Source organism: Microcaecilia unicolor, chromosome 9 (genome assembly GCF_901765095.1).
Source record: "Microcaecilia unicolor chromosome 9, aMicUni1.1, whole genome shotgun sequence".
NCBI classification, from domain to species: domain Eukaryota; kingdom Metazoa; phylum Chordata; class Amphibia; order Gymnophiona; family Siphonopidae; genus Microcaecilia; species Microcaecilia unicolor.
In genome coordinates this window covers 105,578,374-105,599,595 of record NC_044039.1, presented here as the reverse complement: position 1 = coordinate 105,599,595, position 21,222 = coordinate 105,578,374, and the positions used below count along the sequence as shown (strand labels likewise).

Sequence of the window (21,222 nt, the reverse complement as noted above, 5' to 3'; positions counted from 1 at the left end):
AGGATTACACCAATAGATATATGAAAATATATATATTTGTATGTAACTGCACACCTACAATATATCCTGAGAACAGATTACCAACTTTTCAGCTATAATAGGTGAGGCCATGTGCCTGAGCAAAACCTGCCTTTCACAAGCAAAGACCATGTCATAAAATGCCTAGCCACCTTAGTTAACCCTGCGGCCTGCACCTGGGCATATGATCTATACTGTACCGTCCTCCCACTGACTGTGTCCCACTTGCCTCTGGGCTAGTCTCCCACTCTCAAGTTTTTCCCCGGTGATTCAAGGTACTGGGACACTCTCTCAGGGGTCCCATAGTTCCTGGAAAACACCCACAGACCCAACACACCAATCACCAGGATTCTTAGTCGGTCCAGGACAACAGAACCAATAAATTAACAGGGTTATTGTTACAGTAAAATAATAAATGTTTGAAAAACCAGGTGGAAAAGTACAGCAGGCAATAACAGATAACCAATACAAGGATTTTTTATTATTTATTTATTTATTGCATTTGTATCCCACATTTTCCCACCTATTTGCGGGTTCAGTGTGGCTTACAATACATTGTAAATGATGGAAATACAATTTGTTACAACTCGGTTATGGATTACATTGTGAGGAGTTATGCGAAGACAAAGTCAGAGTATCGTTGAGGGAAAAGAACAATGGAAAGAGACAACTGGAAACTGATAGGGCAACAAAACAATAGTAGGAGATCATTCGGTATAACATTTTTCTGTAAGTAAAGCTATAAATGTGGTAATATTAAAGGGGGATGAAAATTCCAAGAGAGTGTATTGATGCATTACTGACAGTGTGTGTGGACTTCGTGTGTTTGATCCTTTCAATAAATTTTATCAAAGAGATGAGTCTTCAATAATTTGCGGAAGTTGGTCAGTTCGTAGATCGTTTTCAGGTTGCGTGGTAGTGTATTCCAGAATTGCATGCTCATATAAGAGAAGGTTGATGCGTGCAGCGCTTTGTATTTTATGCCTTTGCAATTAGGGAAGTGGAGGTTGAGGAAAGTTCGGGATGATCTTTTAGCGTTTCTGGGTGGTAGGTCTATTAAGTCAGACATGTAGGCTGGGGCTTCACCGTGAATGATTTTGTGGACTAGTGTGCATACTTTAAAAGTAATGCGTTCCTTGAGTGGGAGCCAGTGTAGCTTCTCTCGTAAGGGTTTTGCACTTTCGTATTTTGGTTTTCCGAAGATGAGTCTGGCTGCTGTGTTCTGGGCTGTTTGAAGTTTCCTCAGTATTTGCTCTTTACAACCTGCGTATAGTGAGTTACAGTAATCCAGATGGCTGAGTACGAGGGATTGCACTAGGCTGCGGAAGACGGATCTTGGGAAGAATGGTCTTATTCTTTTCAGTTTCCACATGCAGTAGAACATCTTTTTGGTTGTGTTGTTTGCATGAGTTTCGAGTGTTAGATGGCGGTCAATAGTGACTCCAAGGATTTTTAAAGTTTCTGAGATTGGAAGGTTTATTTTTGGTGTGTTTATAGCGGTAAATTTATTCGTGTTGTATTGGGAGGTGAGTATCAGGCATTGAGTTTTTTCTGCGTTTAGTTTCAATCGAAATGCATCTGCCCAGGTGTTCATGATGTGTAGACTTTGGCTGATTTCACTGAAGATTTCCTTAATGTCTTGTTTTAAAGGGATGTATATTGTTACATCATCAGCGTATATGTATGGGTTAAGATTATGGTTTGATAGGAGTTTTGCCAAGGGGGATCATCATTAGGTTGAAAATAGTTGGTGAGAGGGGTGATCCTTGCGGTACTCCACATTCAGGTGTCCATGTAGCAGACGTAATTGAATTTGATGTGACTTGATATGAGCGCAGGGTTAGGAACCCCTTGAACCAGTTTAGGACATTTCCTCCGATGCCAAAATATTCAAGTATGTGTAATAGGATTCCGTGGTCAACCATATCAAAGGCACGACATTAAAGCAGTCTAACACTACCTGGGTGGCACCTGGGGAGTTTCAGGAAATAGCTGCTCACAAGTCTGAACAGGGTCTCAGGACAGAGATGTTTCTCCTCTGTACTCTCACACTGAGACTAAAGAAAAATGCAGTACCTCCTGGCTAGATTGGAACTCCAGGACCAACCAGAGCCCAGATCACCAACTTTGAAAGTATCTGGCCAATGGTACTGCACATTCCCTTTTTACAAGGCTATATTGAAAATGAAAGTTAAGTTGAAAAGAGTTATCTTCTCTGCAACAGCTTTAAAACAAACGCTGTCTGCTGGCCGATTAGGGGAAATGCATATCATTAAATTATTTATTACTATTCACAGGCTTGAAAACCCACTGTTTCGTACAGAGTACAACTAGTTAAGCCCTGAACCATGAGGAAAAGTCCTGTTTCTCTCACCCTCGCTCTCCATAGCTTGAGTCCAGATGGGGTGATGAATCGGCTGCTCTTTCAGGCTGAAACAGAATTCTTCTGTGAGCCACTTTGGTCAGATTTTATTCCAAGGTCTCTGTTCAGCAAAACTACTGTTTACTCAGTGTGTAGAACGCCACAGAGCCACTTCTGAACTTGACCTTGTGCTGCAGTTAGCACAATGAATTACAGTTCACAGGTGTTATGGCAATTCAGCCTCTCTCTCCTGAGAGAGATGCATATACTATCTGTCTATTTGTTAAGGTCATAACAATGAGGGGCCTATCCAGCAAGAACAACTATCAAGTACCAAACTCCCCTCCATAGTTCACAAATGTTCCCGGAAACTCTGGGGTTCATTTTCAAAGCACTTAGACTTAAAGTTCCATACGTTACTACAGAACTTTGTAAGTCTAAGTGCTTTGAAAATATGCTGCTTTGTCTCTGCGAGCCACGCTCCCTCTGCACCTTCCCAGGAGATAACTGGAAGGCTAGTTCATGTAAGTAACATGTCCTTGGATGAAGTCACCAGCACATCTGTGCCAAGAAGTTTTCTTTATAGAAAAGCTGGTTCATGTTGTGTTGAGGCCTCAGGCTGCAGAATCCATATTGGTTCAGCAAAGATGGTTCAGGCCTAACCGGGTCTCAGACCAGCAAAGATGAGAGAGCAGGAAAAGTCCCCTACATCCATTACTCCGGTGAAGTTCATATTCCTCCTACACGGAATGGTTTTCCTCTTCCCTTTAAAGACTCAATCAAAATTATTGTTGTGATATTTGATTCAACACTTCCTTTTAAATCACAAATTAATGCTGTTCTGTGTTCCTCCTTTTTTGCCTTACATCATGTTTTCTCTGCTTGCCCTTTGCTTCCCACTGCTTCATTCTGCCTCCTTGTTTTATTTATTGTCATTTCACACCTGGACTATTGTAATACCCTTTATGCTGGTCTTTGCACTTAAATGTTTGCAATTTGTTCAATTCACCGCAGTTAAGTAACTCTAATGCCCATGATCACTTTACACCTCTATGCTGTTTTGGACACTGGCTCCCACTATCCGCTTTAATACAGTTCAGAATCCTTATGCTGGTCTTTAAGTCCAAGCTCTTCACTGCTGCTTCATATTTTCATAACCTTCTCATCCCTTATACCCCGTTATGTTTTCTTTGTTCTGCAGACCATAATCTCCTGACCCTTCCCTCCTCCTCTGATTCTCTTGACCACCAGCCGTGACTCAGCCTTTAGCTACATTGGCTCTAAACTATGGAACAACCTCCCACTCACCATAAGAAACCAGCTGTCACTTCCCGCATTCAAGCAAGCCCTGAAAACCTGTTTTCTATTACTTTTCCTCCTGAGATCTCAACTAATCTTTTAGTCCTTTCTTCTGATCCACTAATCATTTTTCCCCTCCCACTTTCTATTTAACTTTTTCAATTTTTTAATCTGTTTTTTTTTTAGTCTTTATGTACATGAACCTCTTTTTATATATTGTGAACCGCTTAATGTCCAAGTTGGGCCATAGTGGTATATCAAATGTGCTAATATAAAAATACCTTTTATATTATTTCTTTTAAAAAATGTAAATAAAAATTTTATCCTTTTACTCAAGCTGTCTTCAATCCTCTAGTAGCAGATTTATAGTACTTGTAATTTTCTTATACATGTAACTTAAAACAAACCAGATAAATGAAATACCTTTAATTATAATTCGTGGATCAAGTTCTGGTATCTTCAACTAACGTTTTCTTCGACCTCATGACTTTTGTCATCAGTGGCACCTGTTGTAGTTATGCACAGGTTTATTGTGTTCTCTATACAGTATAATGTTTATCCTGTCTATTCGGTGTATTGCCCTAGAAAGTGTGTAAACCCGAAGGTGAAATGTAGTGTTAAGGGAAGATCTGGACAGTACAAAGGCATGTTTAAAAAATTTTAAAATACATGGAAAATATTTTTTATTTCTTCAGGTGGCAAAGCAGTGGTACGATTTCGACCGTGCATCTTTTGTTTTTGTACGAAAACTACGTGAAGGGCAGACATTTGTATTCAGACACCAGCATGACTTTGATGAAAATGGAATTATTCACTGGATTGGAACAAATGCAAAGTAAGAATGCACCTTGATCCCCATTACAAACACAAGTGAGCGCTGGGCAAGCTGAAATGAGACAAAGGAAATTGTATGTGAAAAATTTTGCCTACCATGTTTTTAGATTAGCAGGTTCTTTCCAGTAGTGGTGAGGGCTACCATATGAAATATTTGTGGCTTTTATTTCAAGGTTTGTTTTGGTTGGTTGGTTTGTTATTTATATATTTACTTATTTATTTTGACATTTATACCCCACATTATCCTGAGCATACTTGTTCAGTGTGGCTTACAATAAATAAAACGACAGGCATGGTTTACAATACCATAAACAAAATAAAGTAAGAGCAGAGTAGCACAAATAAGAACTAAATAATAAACCATTGATGGCCAGTTATTTATTTATTATTAGGATTTATTTACCGCCTTTTTGAAGGAATTCACTCAAGGCGGTGTACAGTAAGAATAGATCAAACATGAGCAATAGGCAATTACAGCAGTAAAAATATTCCAAAGCAATACAAAGTATGGCATGGTATTCTATTTACAGTGTCAACACAATACGTGATAGAACATTATAAGTGATAGCGAAGGGTGAAGCACAGATGTAACATATAGACGGGTAAGAAAGTAGGAAGAGTTAGAAAGTAAGGTGATTGAGTTAAAGAAAGTTGCACATGAGGTCAGAGAAATGGTTAAATGTTATCTCAGCAAGGGTAGGAGTGGATAAAGGGTAAGAGTGTGTTAGATTAGTTATAATCTAACACACTCCATCAATGGGTAAAACACTCTGAAAGAGGAAAGTTTTCAGGTTCTCTTTTATGGGAATCAGGAGTTAAAGCACCTAAATTCTTGTACAGGGTGTTAACAAATAAATCTTACATGTTTCATTGTAGGCAAAATCATCCTTCATCCTTAAGTTATTGTTACAGGCTCTATTATATTTCCTACAGTCTATCTCCCTGAGATCCCACAGTGGAGCACTTGCTGGTTAGTGGGAGTTCATGGAAGAGAATGCCCTTTCTTGCATATCTTCTCTAAAAGATGGCATCTCTTTCTCAAGATTAGTGTGGGTAATTTATTATTTTCTTTAATTTACATTGATCCTGGACAAGAGCAAAAAAAAAAAAAAAACCCCATGAAATGAAATTTCCAATAAAATTCTTTCCAGATGCATAAAAGCAATTGGAAAAGATCTGTCTTGGTACTTGTCCTTGTTCTGTAGTGGTGTACTCGGCATTCTGGTTTCGATTCCCACTGCAGCAGCTCTTTGTGATCCTGGGCAAGTCACTTAACCCTAAGACTTTCATTTTCTTAAACTTTCAGCCCTCCAAACCCCCTGTTTACTGGAATGTTCAAGGAGAGGGACAACTCATTTTTAAAATTTAAATACATTTCACAATAATGTTATACACAGTGATACAACATAACATTTATATACTTTTACAATAACACATGAGAGCTTTGAGACTTCTAAAATGCTGTCAATTAGGCATATTTTAGCAGTTTTAACCTAAATAAACCCAAGGGGTCCTTTATTAAACTGCATTAAGCAGTTAATTGGGAAGCTAGCACATGGCTGTACTTAACATATTAACATGACACCCTGACACTTAAGGCTTCTTTTACAGATGCTTAATGTATGTTTATGGGCATCAGCATGCACTACCTGCCCCCATACTCCTAAGAATAAAATAGGCTGTGGCGGCAGATATCGTGCGCTAATGCCAATAGTGCGTGCTAATTGTCAGTAAAAGGGGCCTTTAGAGTGTGTTAATTCCAAGTTAACTGGGTAGCAAGGAATGGACATGAACTGCATCTTGCAATTAACACAGCAGATAATGGGGAACATTTAACGCACCTCAGCAGGTGGTGTTAAGTGCATTTGCTTTACCTGCAGTGCAGTTAATGTGCACTGATTTTATTTTCTCTACATTAATTGCATGGGCAGATGCTGGGAAACCTGTAACAGTTAACACAGAGACTTTGCTGTTACCATGCTTTAATTTGGACTATTACTACACCATAGCTACAAAACTTTGGGAGCCTTAACTAAAGTGTGCTAAAGTTATTGTTTTGATGGTGTACTTGAATCCAAGAGTTTAGTCAGATTCTGTTACTGTGACAGCACTATTTTGTATTTATTGTAATTTAATTAGCTGTTGTCTTGAGCTACTATCAAACAATAAATTGCAGTAGTCTAGTTGTGATAGCAATAGGCTCTGTACTCAGGATTTTTAGGTTGGTGGGACAGAGCTTGTTGATATCACAGCTACACTCATTAAGAAAAATCAGCTCCTCCTAAAAATTTAGGAAATATTTAAAGGATCATAATTTTATGAAATATTTGGGTTAACTGCGATCTTGATGGTAATGCTTTATTGCTTTGTAATTTCCGATTTATGTTTGGTTAGATTGTAATGTGAACCGCATTGAACCTTGCAGTATAAGTGGTAGACAAATTTTAAGTATTGTATAGTTAAAACAGCCATTGAGATGTGCTGAATAGATGCTTCTTGAGCTATCAGGTAAGTTTCATAAAGCAACCCTGGCATGCTTTCTGGGGAGAGAGTTTGAAGATGGAGAGCATGAAAGGAGAGGACAGCGGTTATTTATCTGTAATCTTTCCATCTGTCCTTTTAACGCCTCTTGTCCTCTGTGTCTATCAACTAGACTGTAAACTCCAATGCCATTCAGTTTCAGCATTTAAGCCACTGGGGTGCAAGATATATTCCATTTGTATACATATTCGTGTTCCCAAAGAGTCCTGGAGGTCTAACAGAGGTATGCCCTGGTATTTGCCAAGCCCATTTACAACATCTTTTATGGTGTCCCCCTGCGGTTCCCCTTTGAAAAGAAGGCAGTGGAGGTCACCTTGCAAGTGATTGCTTCTCCTCAGGTCTGTGGAGCCAGTTCCCTGTCAGCAGTGGAGTCGGAGACATTGTTCGATTTTATTTTTTTGTAGTCCCAAAGAAGGGCAGTATCTTCCACCTCATTTTGGACCTGGAAGGAGCCAGTGCATCCTGGGTTCCACGGTTCTGTATGTAGATGTTGTGGTTGGTGTTAGCCTTTTGACAGGCTGGGCGAGTTTCTCACCTCACTAGATTGGACAGGTCTATCTCCATATGCTACATCATAGCGATCAGTGAGGCTCACATGTGCTTCATGTATTTCTGCTCAAGTCAAGTGACTTCATTGGATACCTATCTGTTTCTGTATACAGTTCAAACTCCTCTAACTGACATACAAGTGCATTCCTTCTGCAGTTCCTCAGTATTTCTCCTCTCTTATCCCTGTACCCCCCCTTTCCAGGAACTCCATTTACCAGATGTCACTTATCTGTACCTTTCTCTTCCACTGTTTCAGACTACATTATTTCCATCTTGCTGCACCATATGCCTGGAATAGACTTCTGAGTTGGTACGTCATGCTTTGTCTCTGGCCCTATTCAAATATGTTTAAGACTTTATATACACCCGTTTTCTATCAATCAAAGTAGTTTACAAAGTTTAAAATAACACAAAACCAAACTGCAATTTTTAAAAATTTTTTTTTTTATTTATCATTTTACTTAATTACATTCACATTTATCACGTAAATGTAAGGAAAAACAGAAATTAATATAAGGAAAAAGAAAAAACATTTTCTCTTCAGGCACAGGCAGCTCCTTGTTACTCTGGGCAAGTCACTTAACCCACCATTGCCCCAGGTACAAATAAGTACCTGTATACAATATGTAAGCCGCATTGAGCCTGCCATGAGTGGGAAAAGCGCAGGGTACAAATGTAACAAAAATAAAATATATATAATTGTCCACAATTGGGGGATCCAAGATCAGGAAAACAATCTCAAAGAAAATAAGAAAAACACCAAGTGGTTAATCTTACAAATTCATATTTTCTGAGGAAGGAAGGTTAATCAGTAATTGCAGCCGGTACAGTGGTAACTAAAGGAAGTTGCTGCAGAGGGTTCTTCATCTGTTCTTTTAACTCCACAAACTCTTGTAATTTCTTGGGTTCAACAAATAAGTAATAAGGAAATAAAACACTTACAAGGGAATCGCTCTAGGAAGGTCCCACCTAGGGCAATGATTCTTGGCTTAAAAGCCAAGAGTTCACACCTCCTAGTCTGCGATTCCCTTGATATATCAGGAAATATATTTATCTTTGAACCCAAAAAAACTATCAGCCATGTATCGGAAATACTATTTCAAAACATTGTTCCTATCTAAATCAAAGGCAAAAGTCACTAGTAATATAACTATATAGGGTATTTTAGGAAGATTTATCATTCTCAAGTTATTTTTCCTTAATTGGTTCTCCAGAAGTTCCACTTTTTTACAAGAAACATGACTATTCCTTCATTACCAGATTAACTGATTTTTGTAGAGAAACCATTTCCGCAATCAAAGTCTCTATTTTTATATTTTGGACTTCCACTTTATTAGATAAGTATTGATATAATCACATATTTATTCCTGAAAAATTTTTGACATCTGAAGAAGAGAATTATTCACACTCTGCAGCACTTCCCATGGTGCGTCCATTATGACATTTTTTGGCTTCACCAGGTCCAATTTCTCCACAGAAACCGCTCCAAATATCTTTGGGGGGAAGAGCTCACACTCCAATCCCCCAGTTGGTTTATTATCTGGAGTCAGTGCTGTGCCAGGACCTCCTCGGATCGCGTGAGAATCCTAACCCACTTCGGGCGTTTCCACTGTCAACCTCCATAGCGAAGCGTTACTGTTTCCGGGTCTTGGAGATGTCATGCCAACAGGGGGACTCAAAGTCACTCCCTCTCCACTGAGATTCGGCGATAAAGCCTTGCTGTTCCCCGAAGTAGGAACCGATATCCCCCAACGTTATGACCCCGAATCTCTCCAAAGTAGACTGAGAAGTGGTGGGAACCCCAGCCGTGTTCGAGGAGGACAACACCACGGCTTTGCCTTTTTTCTTCCCCATTCTCTGGGGAGCGCGCCTACTTCTTCAGGTATTCTGGTGTAAAATGGGAACTCAACTAACGTACGTCCTCCCTCGACGCCATCTTGGATCCTCCAGTTTGGGACACTCTTTGTCTAGTTTCTCCTCAGAGGCCTGTCTGATATGGGTAACCCTTCAGCATAGCCCTCTAAGTCATTGAAACACGGAAGCCCCTCCACCACTTACAAGGTGGTGTCCCTTCGGTGGGGACCAAACTGCAATTACAAAGCACAAACATAAAAGGAACTATGTTAAATTAAAAAAAAACAAAAAACAAAGGCGTATAACATATAAGAGAGAAAAAAACCCACTGTCCAGAATTAAAATGAGAAGTCTTGGGGCTGGTAGTATGGCTTAGGAGAGTTATGGCTCCAAAATGTTATCTTTCTTGTATTGATATTAGGTTTTTGTTTTATTTTCTCATGTGTGGTTGGTTTATTATTTGTATATTAGTATTATTTTATTTTTATTTTATTATTTTTGTATATATTGATTACAACTTGTAGTCTCTAAAATACCTAAATCCTTGATGAAACCTACAAAATGGTTCACTGTGGTTGGGCCGATTTTAGCTCAGCAAATTTAGTTGCTTAATATACCACTTCTTTGCCAATAAAATATAACAAAGCTGTTCACAATAGTAAAATAAATGTTTGTATGGTGGAAGATTTTTTAGCCTATGATGGATGGTAAACAGGTTGAATATACATTGTGCCTGTCATGAATCTGACTCTTTTCCTTCCAGTGAAGACAGAAGTCCTGAGAACTGTTCCTGAGAACTGTTTGTATACTGAACACATGATTAGTGAAGTATTTTATTGTTGAGTTGTGAAGTGAAACATTCTTTCTGCTCTCTTCCTCTTGGGGGAGTTGTATTGGTTGATCTGGGAATGCTCCTTGAATGAATAATTATACTCTTATATGTGAGTGCCAGGCCTCAGGTGTGCAGCTAGGTTCTTTCAGCTGCCCTCACCAGAGGGCTCAACCCTGGTGGAATGAACGAAGACATTTTTCTTTTGTGTGTGATTTGACTCCATTAGGCTGTTCCACTTTGGTTTTATGTGCATATAATATATAAATATATATGGTTTATATATGTTCATGATTTTGTATTAAACTTAATTGCTTGTCTCCTGTCACTTTGTAGTTTTCTGTCACTCCCAACCATCTTATTCCCTGATTGTAGTTCTGCGGAGGGAGTTGGGAGGGGTAGGATGTTGGGGGCGCCATCTCATCCCTTGCCTCAGTCAGTAGATTTCCTTGGGATGCCCCTGTTTGCAGCAGTAACTTACTGTCATATTGTCTGTTGGGCCAGGTGGAGACCAAATAGATTTTTGCATAGCTTCCATTATACTACTTATCTGTCTTTGAGATATCATCTGAAAAATACCATGCTATATTTATGCATCTGAAAAATATATACAATTGTAGTTGTGTAGAAAAAGAATCACATTCCTGTGTAAGAAGAAGGATAGTACCTTTAATAGTTTTACTTCCACATGAGTTAATTGATTGTGCTTATGGAATGTTCCACATTTAATTTCTTGAATATTTCAAGGTAATTTGATTAATGCATTTTTGTTTTATTTCAGAACAGCATATGAGTGGGTAAATCCAGCAGCCTATGGACTGGTAGTGGTCACCTCTTCAGAGGGGAGAAACCTGCCATATGGTCGTTTGGAAGATATTCTTAGCAGAGACAGCTCAGCTCTGAACTGTCACACAAATGATGACAAGAATGCCTGGTTTGCTATAGATCTTGGGCTTTGGGTCATCCCATCAGCTTACACATTGCGCCATGCTCGTGGCTATGGAAGGTCTGCCCTCAGAAATTGGGTTTTCCAGGTGTCCAAGGATGGGCAGAACTGGACTACTTTATACACTCATGCAGATGACTGCAGTCTCAATGAACCTGGGTATGTGACATAGTATTTCTTTAATAGGTTTTTGTTGGTTAAATTTTACAAGTTGCATCTGAAAATTAAATACTTGCTGCTGGCATTTTCCTCCTGGTTTTGGGTTGGTTTTTTTTAGTGCATTGGCCTGCAGCACTGTATGCCTTTATTGATGGCTGACCAGGGTATTTTACCTGTAGCTGCAACAGTCCCCTGCCATGAGCCATGTACCAGAGCTTGTTTTTGAACTCTCCAGTCATACATGGTAAATCAGGCCATGAGGCGTTGCTTTTCTGTGGTCACTAGGAGGACTGCTTCCCCTTGGGCTGTGAATACTGCCTCCTATAGTATTAGTCTGTTGCCATCTTGCAAGGTGGTAAAGGCAGCTTGAATAATTCCTTTATTCCATATATTCAATTCAATTCTTGTATACCGCTAATATCCCCTTTCCAGGGTTCAGTGCGGTTTACATTCTAGGTGAGACAAAAGCAGACAGTGTTTAGTATGTGTTGAGCAACAGGTTAAAACCAATTTTGTGACTAACTTAAAATTTTATTTTTTACTCAAATCTGAAGATCCACAGCGACATGGCCTTTGGATCCTCCCAAAGAAGAGAAACAAGGATGGAGGCACATCAGAATAAAGCAAATGGGAAAGAATGCAAGTGGACAACACACTACCTCTCCCTCTCTGGGTTTGAACTTTATGGCACTGTGAATGGAGTGTGTGAAGATCAGCTAGGTAAGGCTACAGAAAAACCTATGTTCTAATGGTGTTCAATCCAGTGTAATTTGTGTATAGGCACCATTTATTTCTCAACAAAAAAAAAAAAGGCTGTAAATCCTAATAATTTAAGATCAAAACATGATTTTTGCATGTGTGCCCTTAATAAGGAAGCAGGAGTAGATCAAATCCTGTGTTTTATAGACAAAATATCTGTAACTTCTGTTAGGGAAACAAGTTGTTCACAGAAACCAAATTTTGTAAACTACTTAAAGTATTCCCTTCTCTAGAAGTGTCCGAGCAAATGGTTCCATTGTTGATGATTTCTGCACTTGCACTGACTGCTTGTTTTTCAGAATGTACTCCTTCCCATCATTTTGCCGTGTCTTCTTACTACTTTGGTTTTCTGTAACCATCAGAGTAACAACTACAACAGAATAGACTGAACACCAAGGGGGAGTTGTAACTATTTGCTATTATAATTGGATCGATCTTTAGGTGGCCTCTGACGGTTTTACTGAATAGTATTTTTTTTTTAATATGTCCACTGTTGGTATTAACATGTGGAAATTGTTTGGATTGTAATGTACTGATAGGAAAGCTGACCTTGGTATATCAGAATTTGCATTAGACATTGCACAAAACTTAATTTACATGGTGATTTATGTATTCACATTCTTGTTTAGCTGAATAATTTTGGAGTATACCTAACAGAGAAAAAGGGGTGAAATTTAGCACATGTTTGGTGCTACTGCTCATAAGTTTCAATCTTCAGGACTACTGTCCATATGCACATCTTCACATTCCTTTTGTATTTAAAGATAACTGCACCTACAGAATTATTTCTGCATAACATAGATGGATTGCTACAGAGCAACTAAGGCAGGAGAGATGATTCAAACACCTGTTGCTTACAAATTACAAAACCAAGCATGGGTTGAAATTTAGAACAGAAGATGGAACTTTGGTCCACAGTTCAGAGGGTAAAGGGATAATTGAATGACAATCATAATCCCCCCCCCCCCCCCCTAAAAAAAAGCATGGGTTTAAATCTAGACATCATATGGTTTTGAAATGAGTTGACATGCTGGGTGAAAAACTTGAAGACTAACTGCTGATTTTCTGGCAGATTGCCTTATCTATTATTCCACCACTTGGACCTGTGCAACTAAAGAAAAATCTCTTATTATTGTGCTATGTTTTTCTCTGTGGACACTGCACAGTTTTTTTCTCCCACATTTGAATGAAAATGAAGGTAAAGGTGGTAAATCTGGACTAAACAATAAAGTAGAGAAGTGAACAGCAAACTAATGCCACAGGCATTAGATTGTAAGCTCTTTGAGCAGGGACTGTCTTTCTTCTATGTTTGTGCAGCGCTGCGTATGCCTTGTAGCACTATAGAAATGCTAAATAGTAGTAGTAGTAGGCAGGGATATCTTATGGTTGAATAGAACAAAGAAAAGAAAAGTGAGTTAATAGAAAAACTGCAAGCAAGACTTCCCAAATATAAAGCAAGTAAAGATTAAGAAAATGAGACATCAAATTGCTGAAAAATTACATGGAAGCTTCAGAAGAGAAGTATGGTAATAGAGAAAATCAAAGTACCAAGCTTCTAAAGAGAGAGGAGGATAGACAAAGCATGAGTAGTATTGGATCACAAGAAAAAAAAAAGGACTAAAGTTAGACGTAGAAGGAAAAAGAAAGGGAAAATGGTGCACAAAGAAAGAACAGGCTTGAAAGAAATGACAAGAGAGAAATGCAGTATCTAAAAGTGCTTCCCCACATTTTACCGCATTCAGCCCCATTTTAATATTAGAAAAACTTCATGTGACTCGATCCCCTTTCTCTGTTCTGGTACAGAGCTTCCTCCTGAGCTTTTGCTGCAGTCCATTCCATTCCCAGTTTTTATGTCACACAAATTTCCAACTGGAATTATAGCAGGTTTACAATAAGAATTCAATCACAGTTTAGAATTTTCATGAACCTAATGTTTATCAAATACTAGTAAAAAATGCCTGTTTCAAAAGGGAAGGAAACGGGCGCTAGCAAGGCCATCCCCCACCCTCCCTCGCTGTTCCAGACTCTGCCCTCCCTCCGTTTTCACCCCCCCTTCCGCGACCCTGTCGACCCCCCCTTCTCGGCGAAAACTGTCCCCTGCCGCCGTCCAGTACCTGTGCTGACGGGGGACCCCAACCCCCGTCAGCCGAAGTCCTGTGCTGGCCCTTGCGGCGTTGCTTCTTCAATGATTTTGTGTTCAAGTTCCTCTGCATGCGTCTGACGTCAGCTGCATGCAGAGGAACTTGAACCGAAGAGCATTGAAGAAGCAACGCCGCGAAGGCCAGCACAGGACTTCGGCTGACGGGGTTTGGGGTCCCCCCTCAGCACAGGTACTGGACGGCGGCGAGGGACGGTTTTTGCCGAGAAGGGGGGTCCAGTGGACCGTAATGCCGGGGGGGGGGGGGGTTGTTGTAATCAGAGGGAAGGTGGAGTGTGGAACTCAGAGGGGGGGGGGGGGGTCTGTGTTGCACCGCTCCCTGCCACTTGCTCCGAAGTGGCAGGGAGCGGCGCAATGACAGCTGATTCCCAGGCAGGGAGAGGAGTAGGGAAACACGGTCCGCGTGTTTCCCTACTCCTCCCCTTGCTTTGGTATCAGCTGTCACTGACGTCAGTGCGTGCCTGCCTAGCAGACCACCTCCGAGGGAGGCACGATCCCAGGCACATTCGAACGTTGGAGGTGAGAATTATTATATAGGAAGAGAGTTTTCAAAGCTCATCTAAACTGATAATAATTTTCTATGTGTCGGAGTTGAATTGGAATCACATTCCAAACTTAACTGAATAATAACTAAAAGAGCTTTCAAAGAAATATTTATAACGAACCTTATTAACCGCTGGAAGACTTATATTCAAAGAATATTTAGCTCAAGAGATATATGATCCAATGGACAGTTGTCAAAATTTTTTTATAAATACTACTACTACTTAACACTTAACACTTCTAAAGCGCTACTAGGGTTACGCAGCGCTGTACAGTTTAACAAAGAAGGGCAGTCCCTGTTCAAAGGAGCTTACAATCTAATGGACAAAATGTGCAGTCAAATTGGGGCAGTCTAGATTTCCTGAATAGAGGTATAATGGTTAGGTGCCGAAGGCGACATTGAATCAAACAAGCAACTTTAAAATATATTCTAGCCGAACCCGGCAACCAGTGAAAATATCTCAGCAAAGGAAGTAAGATGCTCAAATGTTTTAAAGCCAAAAATTAATCTAGCTGCACAATTCTGCAAAAATTGTAACCTTACCCTGAAGAGTCTGACAAATACCAACGAATAGAGAACTACAGTAATCTATATGTGGTAAAATAATAGCCTGAACCAGTTTTCTGAATTGAGCAGGGAAAAAGGTTGATCTGATGGCCCTAAGTTGTTTTAAATTTAAAAAAAAAAGTCCTTCTTCAGTTATTGATCTGACTTTTCATTGTCAATTGTGAATCTAATATGAAACCCAAAACCATAGATGAAGTTTCTAAAAGCAAACACTCCCCTGTCTTAAGTGTGACATCTTTTGGAACATTGACCAGGGAAATACAAAAATAATAGTTCTATCTGTATTGAGCTTTTGTGCTGCCCAAGAATGTTTTTCCTATACATTCAGAGATTACTCTCTCTATATTACTACTAGCAGGCATTAATGGCAATAAAATAAAAATATCAGCATATGTTGCAACATAACATGAGGAATAATTTTAAGAATTCTCCAAGGAACTCGTGAAAATATTAAACAGTATAGGCGACAGTAATGAACCCTGTGGGATACCAAAAGTTGGACTCCAACTGTTGAAAAATTTCCCATTCTTCTTAACACTATACTCTTTATTATTAAGAAATTCCTTAAACTAGTTCAAGACTGTTCCAATAAATCCAAACTCATTCAACTTATTTAGCAGTAAGGTGTGATCCACGGTGTCAAAGGCACCAGACATATCAAACTGAAGCAAGACTGATGGAATATTTCAACTTAACAGATTTTTAAACCGTAATAACCATTGTCACAAGAAAGGATTCTGTGCTATGCATTGGTTTAAAGCCATATTGAGAACTGTGAAGACTTTGATTCCCACCTCCTGGTGAGCCTATGCAGGCCTTGCCTTTATTGAAATGTATTTACTGCTTTATTTTTCTTTTCTCTTTTTTTTTTTTTAAGAAATCCACTCAAGGTGGTTAGTTTCTTGTTGGATTGTGTGGTACTATCATGCACATATTTTTGTTGCAGATATGGAGGCGTATTTTCAAAGCACTTAGACTTAAAACGTTCCATAGTAACCTATGGAACTTTGTAAGTCTAAGTGCTTTGAAAATGAGCCCCATGGTTGCATCTCCAAATATGGAGTTTGTGACCCCACGTGGAGCCTTGATCAACAGTTTGCGAACCACTTGATCTGAAAACAGGAAGCAGAGGCTATATGGGTTGTAAAGGAATACTGAAGGAAAATGGAGAATATGTGAAGAAATCTGTCATGTTCCTCATGCATTTTTCATATAGTATGATTGCACACTGCCAATTACCGTGTTGGTCATTTTCCAGTCATTGCAAATGCAGTGGACTCTCTGCTGGTTTGTAATTTAATTATCTCAAAAAAAGTATACAGTAAGTCTCTGTAAAGCATGATTTACTTCTCATTTGCTTACCTTTTGTTTGGATCAGAAAGGGCTGGGCATTTAGGCTACAAACTCATTTAAATTTCCTAAGGAACTTCTTTTAAATCAAGTGGGAAGTCTGGTCTCTAGCATTCTAGTACTATATGATTGTCTAGAAAAGAGGAGAGTAAGGGTTAGAAGTCGACATATCTAAGAAAAGTAACTGGGATGCTGATTTGGGGATTGAAGTACTAAAATAAAAAAAATAAAAAAAACATAAGACTTATTCTTTGCTACATATCCTGCAGTGATGTTCATTCTAGAGGCCAACTAAAACTGCTTTTTTCAGTTTTGGCCAAAACTGAAACTCCAGCCTAAACTCATCCCCTGGGGACTGTCTTCCTTCTATGTTTGTGCAGCACTGCATACACTTTGTAGCGCTATAGAAATGCTAAATAGTAGTAGTAGTAGGTTTCGGTCAATACTGAAAACTCAAGTTTGATTGTGTGAATGTGAACCATTGAGGGCCACAGATGATTGTCAGAGCTTGCAGACTGCTTCCCTCTGTTAAACCCACAGTATCCAAGCTAGAATATAATAATTTAAATAAGGAAAAACATATTTTACCATCAAGCAAAATAGCCTCCACACACATTGACCACAGTTCATGAAAACTGAAACTAAAAGCTGCAGTGCTTGTATAGTGGCTGACTTTGCGCCACTCTTGGAGTGACGGTTGACATAACCTCTTTCAGAATTACTCTTTCTGGAGTTATCCAAAATTTAGTGTTAAATTCCTGCTAAAATTTTGTATCAAAAGCATTTATTTAAAGCACTCTGTCATATAAAGCAGTAGTTCCCAAACATGGTCTTGAAGGCACCACAGCCAGTCAGGATATCCACAATGAATATTTATGAGAGAGATTTGCATGCAGTGGAGGCAGTGCATGTAAATCTCATGAATATTCATTTTGGCAATCCTGTAAACCTGACTGGCTGGAGTGCCTCCAGGACCAGGTTTGTGAACTACTGATATAAACTATAGTGTAAAATCGTAACTACTTTACTTACAATCGCAGTATAAAAAAAAAGAGTAACCCCCCCCCCTTTCAGAATTACCTACATGTGGGAAGGAGGTACTCGGGGGGGGGGGGGGGGGGGGGGTTTCTAGGAAGAGGGCCAACTCCTCTCTGAGGGGGGATGGGAGACCAGGAGGGAGACAAATGGGACAAAGCACAAATTATTTGGCTTCCACCAAAAACAGCCATTTTTGGCTGAAACTGAAAACATGATCGAAAATTAAAATGACCTTTTGGCCAAAACTGAAACCGGGCAAAAAGGATTTGGGGCCAGTTTCAGCATTGTCGCTGAAACCAAAATTGTCGGCCTCTACTTTCTTTTTCCTTGTGTCCAATGTGCATATATATATTTTTTATGGAATATTTCAAAAATGTGTTTAGTACTTGTTCATAATATTAAAATGTAGTTGTGGAATCCGGTGACATCTAAGGAGTTTGAATGATATTGTCTCAGTTGTTTAGATTCTTGATTCAATGTTTGTCTACAGTTCAACAGCAGGAATATATGCACAGACAAGTTGGTAAGGTTAGATGCTGCTGCAAAAGCAGATTAGAGTCCATAGGTGCAATAGCTGAGGCTGGCTGCACTCCATATGGATAGCAAAGCAGCTTTGGTGTCAGCCGTTGGTGGAGGCTTACAATTATGAAGCTACTAGTAAAAAAGGCCCGTTTCTGACACAAATGAAACGGGCGCTAGCAAGGTTTTCCTCGGAGTGTGTGTGTTTGGGAGAGTGTATGTGAGAGTGAGTGTTTGAGAGTCAGAGTGAAAGTGTGAGTCCAATCCATGCTCCTCTGTCACCTGGCCCCTCCGTCACCTGGCCCCTCCATTCATCCCTATCCAGCAATTCCGCTGTCTCCCTGAGGCCTGCCCTGCAATCCATATGCATCCATGGCCATCTGTCCCTTCCATTCATCCCTATCCAGCAATTCCCCTCTCCATGAGTCCTGCCCTTCCAATCCATGCTCCTTTGTCACCTGGCCCCTCCATTTTTCCCTATCCAGCATTTCCCCTCTCTGCCTGAGGCCTGCCCTGCAATCCATATCCATCCATGGCCATCTGTCCCCTCCATTCATCCCTATCCAGCAATTCCCCTCTCCCTGAGTCCTGGCCTTCCAATCCATGCTCCTCTTTCACCTGGCCCCTCCATTCATCCCTATCCAGCAATTCCCCTCTCTGCCTGAGGCCTGCCCTGCAATCCATATGCATCCATGCCCATCTGTGCCCTCCATTCATCCCTATCCAGCAATTCCCCTCTCCCTGAGTCCTGCCCTTCCAATCCATGCCCATCCATGCTCATCTGTCACCTGGCCCCTCCATTTTTCCCTATCCAGCATTTCCCCTCTCTGCCTGAGGCCTGCCCTGCAATCCATATCCATCCATGGCCATCTGTCCCCTCCATTCATCCCTATTCAGCAATTCCCGTCTCCCTGAGTCCTGCCCTTCCAATCCATGCCCATCCATGCTCATCTGTCACCTGGCCCCTCCATTTTTCCCTATCCAGCAATTGCCCTGTCTCCCTGAGGCCTGCCCTGCAATCCATATCCATCCATGCCCATCTGTCCCCTCTATTCATCCCTATCCAGCAATTTCCCTCTCTCCGAGTCCTGCCCTCCCAATCCATGCCCATCCATGCTCCTCTGTCCCCTGCCCCGTCCATTCATCCCTTTCCAGCAATTGCCCTCTCTCCCTGAGCCCTGTCCTCCCAATCCATGCCCATCCATGCTCCTCTGTCCCCTGCCGCCTCCATTCATCCTTTTCCAGCAAGTCCCCTGTCTCCCTTCCATGACCCCCCCTTGCATCCATGCTCCTCTCTCTCCCATGTCCCAGCCTGGGCCGCCCTCTTCTTCCCCCCCCCCCCCCCCCTTCGCATCCATGGTGTCGTTTCTCCCCTGCCCTCCCGCCCCCATTGTTTTTCTTTTGTGGCCACCCTCTTCGCTCCCCCCAACATGGTTTTTATTTTTTTTTTCTTGTTTTTAAATGTACCTCCGTGGTTCCGGCAGCGAAGCGTCAGGGAAGGAGGCGGTGCTCCCGACGTCTAGGTTTCCCTTTGCTGTGTTCCGCCTTCTTTTGACGTCATCCTTGACGTCAGAAGAAGGCGGAACACAGCGAAGGGAAGGCTAGACGTTGAGAGCGCCGCCTCCTTCCCTGACGCTTCGCTGCCGAGCGTTGCGATTGGATGAGTGTCATTGCTCCGCCCTCGACGTCATCACGTTTGACGCGTGGGCGGGGCAGACACAATGCGATCTCACCCCCTTCACTTTTGGCTAACAGAGGCTTCATTCGAACGTTGGAGGTGCGTTTTATATAGAGAGATACTTGGAGATTCAACTAAGAATGCAGCATGAGAAATGAGAAGGTAGCCCTGTAAGGAAAGGTAAATGAAAATACATAGACAACTGTGGCAGATTTTAGATAATGTGGTGAGACATAGCAGTGTAACATATGTTGACAATCCATACCCTTCTGTGGTTCATGGCCAATGTGGACTACATTTGTTTGTATTTTCTACAGGAAAAGCAGCTAAGGAAGCTGAAGCTAATCTGAGGCGGCAGCGACGGCTTGTCCGGTCCCAGGTGTTGAAGTACATGGTCCCGGGAGCTCGTGTTATTCGAGGCATTGACTGGAAATGGAGAGACCAGGATGGCAGCTCTCAAGGAGAAGGCACTGTTACTGGAGAGTTGCACAATGGTGAGTGTGGCAGTCTTGATGTTTGAGGTTAATTATATTTAGGATCAGAGCTATTGAAAACTACTAACAATTGCTAGAACAACATAGTTTTGTGTTGCTGCTTTGTTACTGATGGCATTCAAAATATATAATGAATTCATGTATATGTGCATTTTTCATAATTGCTGCAACTTTGAGAATGTTATTCTCAGGATTTCACCCAGACACTTTCTGACTCCAATTCCTAGGGAAAATATTGAACTAAAGGAGCAGTTTGCCCTTCTAAGCTAATTAGACACTGCTGCCTTTTTGTTTCCCCACTGTGATTTTTTTTAAGAAAATCAATAACCCTTGATTTACAGTGCCCTGGAAAAGAATGTCTTAAAAATGTTTAGACTTCAAATAACAGCCTTAGAAATATTTGACCCTCTGCTGATGAGTGCCATATGTAGCCAGTCAGCGTTCTAATTATGTTTGCATGATAAATGCATCTTCAGATGATAAAACCACAACACTTTTAATAAAAAGAAAAGAAGTATGACTGGATTAATATGTTTAGCTGATGTTGAAAAGTAATCCTTTCACATGGCAGGTGTCCACTGTCCTGATTACTTCAGGGACTTTGAACAGATGAGTTGTGTGAGACCACTTGACCATTCTTACCATTTTCCTCATGTGTTGTAGGTCTGATATAAGACTGCAGTGTGCATTTATTTATATCTGTTTTCCACATGAATGTAGATGG

At 40.6% G+C, this 21,222-nt stretch overlaps 1 protein-coding gene across 1 annotated transcript in view; it reads left to right on the top strand.

Annotated features, from left to right (window-relative positions):
- HECTD1 (HECT domain E3 ubiquitin protein ligase 1) overlaps positions 1 to 21,222 on the top strand; it is a 324,415-nt gene that overhangs the window by 157,222 nt on the left and 145,971 nt on the right. The window contains 5 exon segments of the mRNA XM_030215386.1: positions 4,375 to 4,514; positions 11,068 to 11,391; positions 11,946 to 12,037; positions 12,040 to 12,111; positions 20,322 to 20,498. Of these exon segments, the coding sequence (XP_030071246.1) occupies positions 4,375 to 4,514; positions 11,068 to 11,391; positions 11,946 to 12,037; positions 12,040 to 12,111; positions 20,322 to 20,498 (805 nt within the window).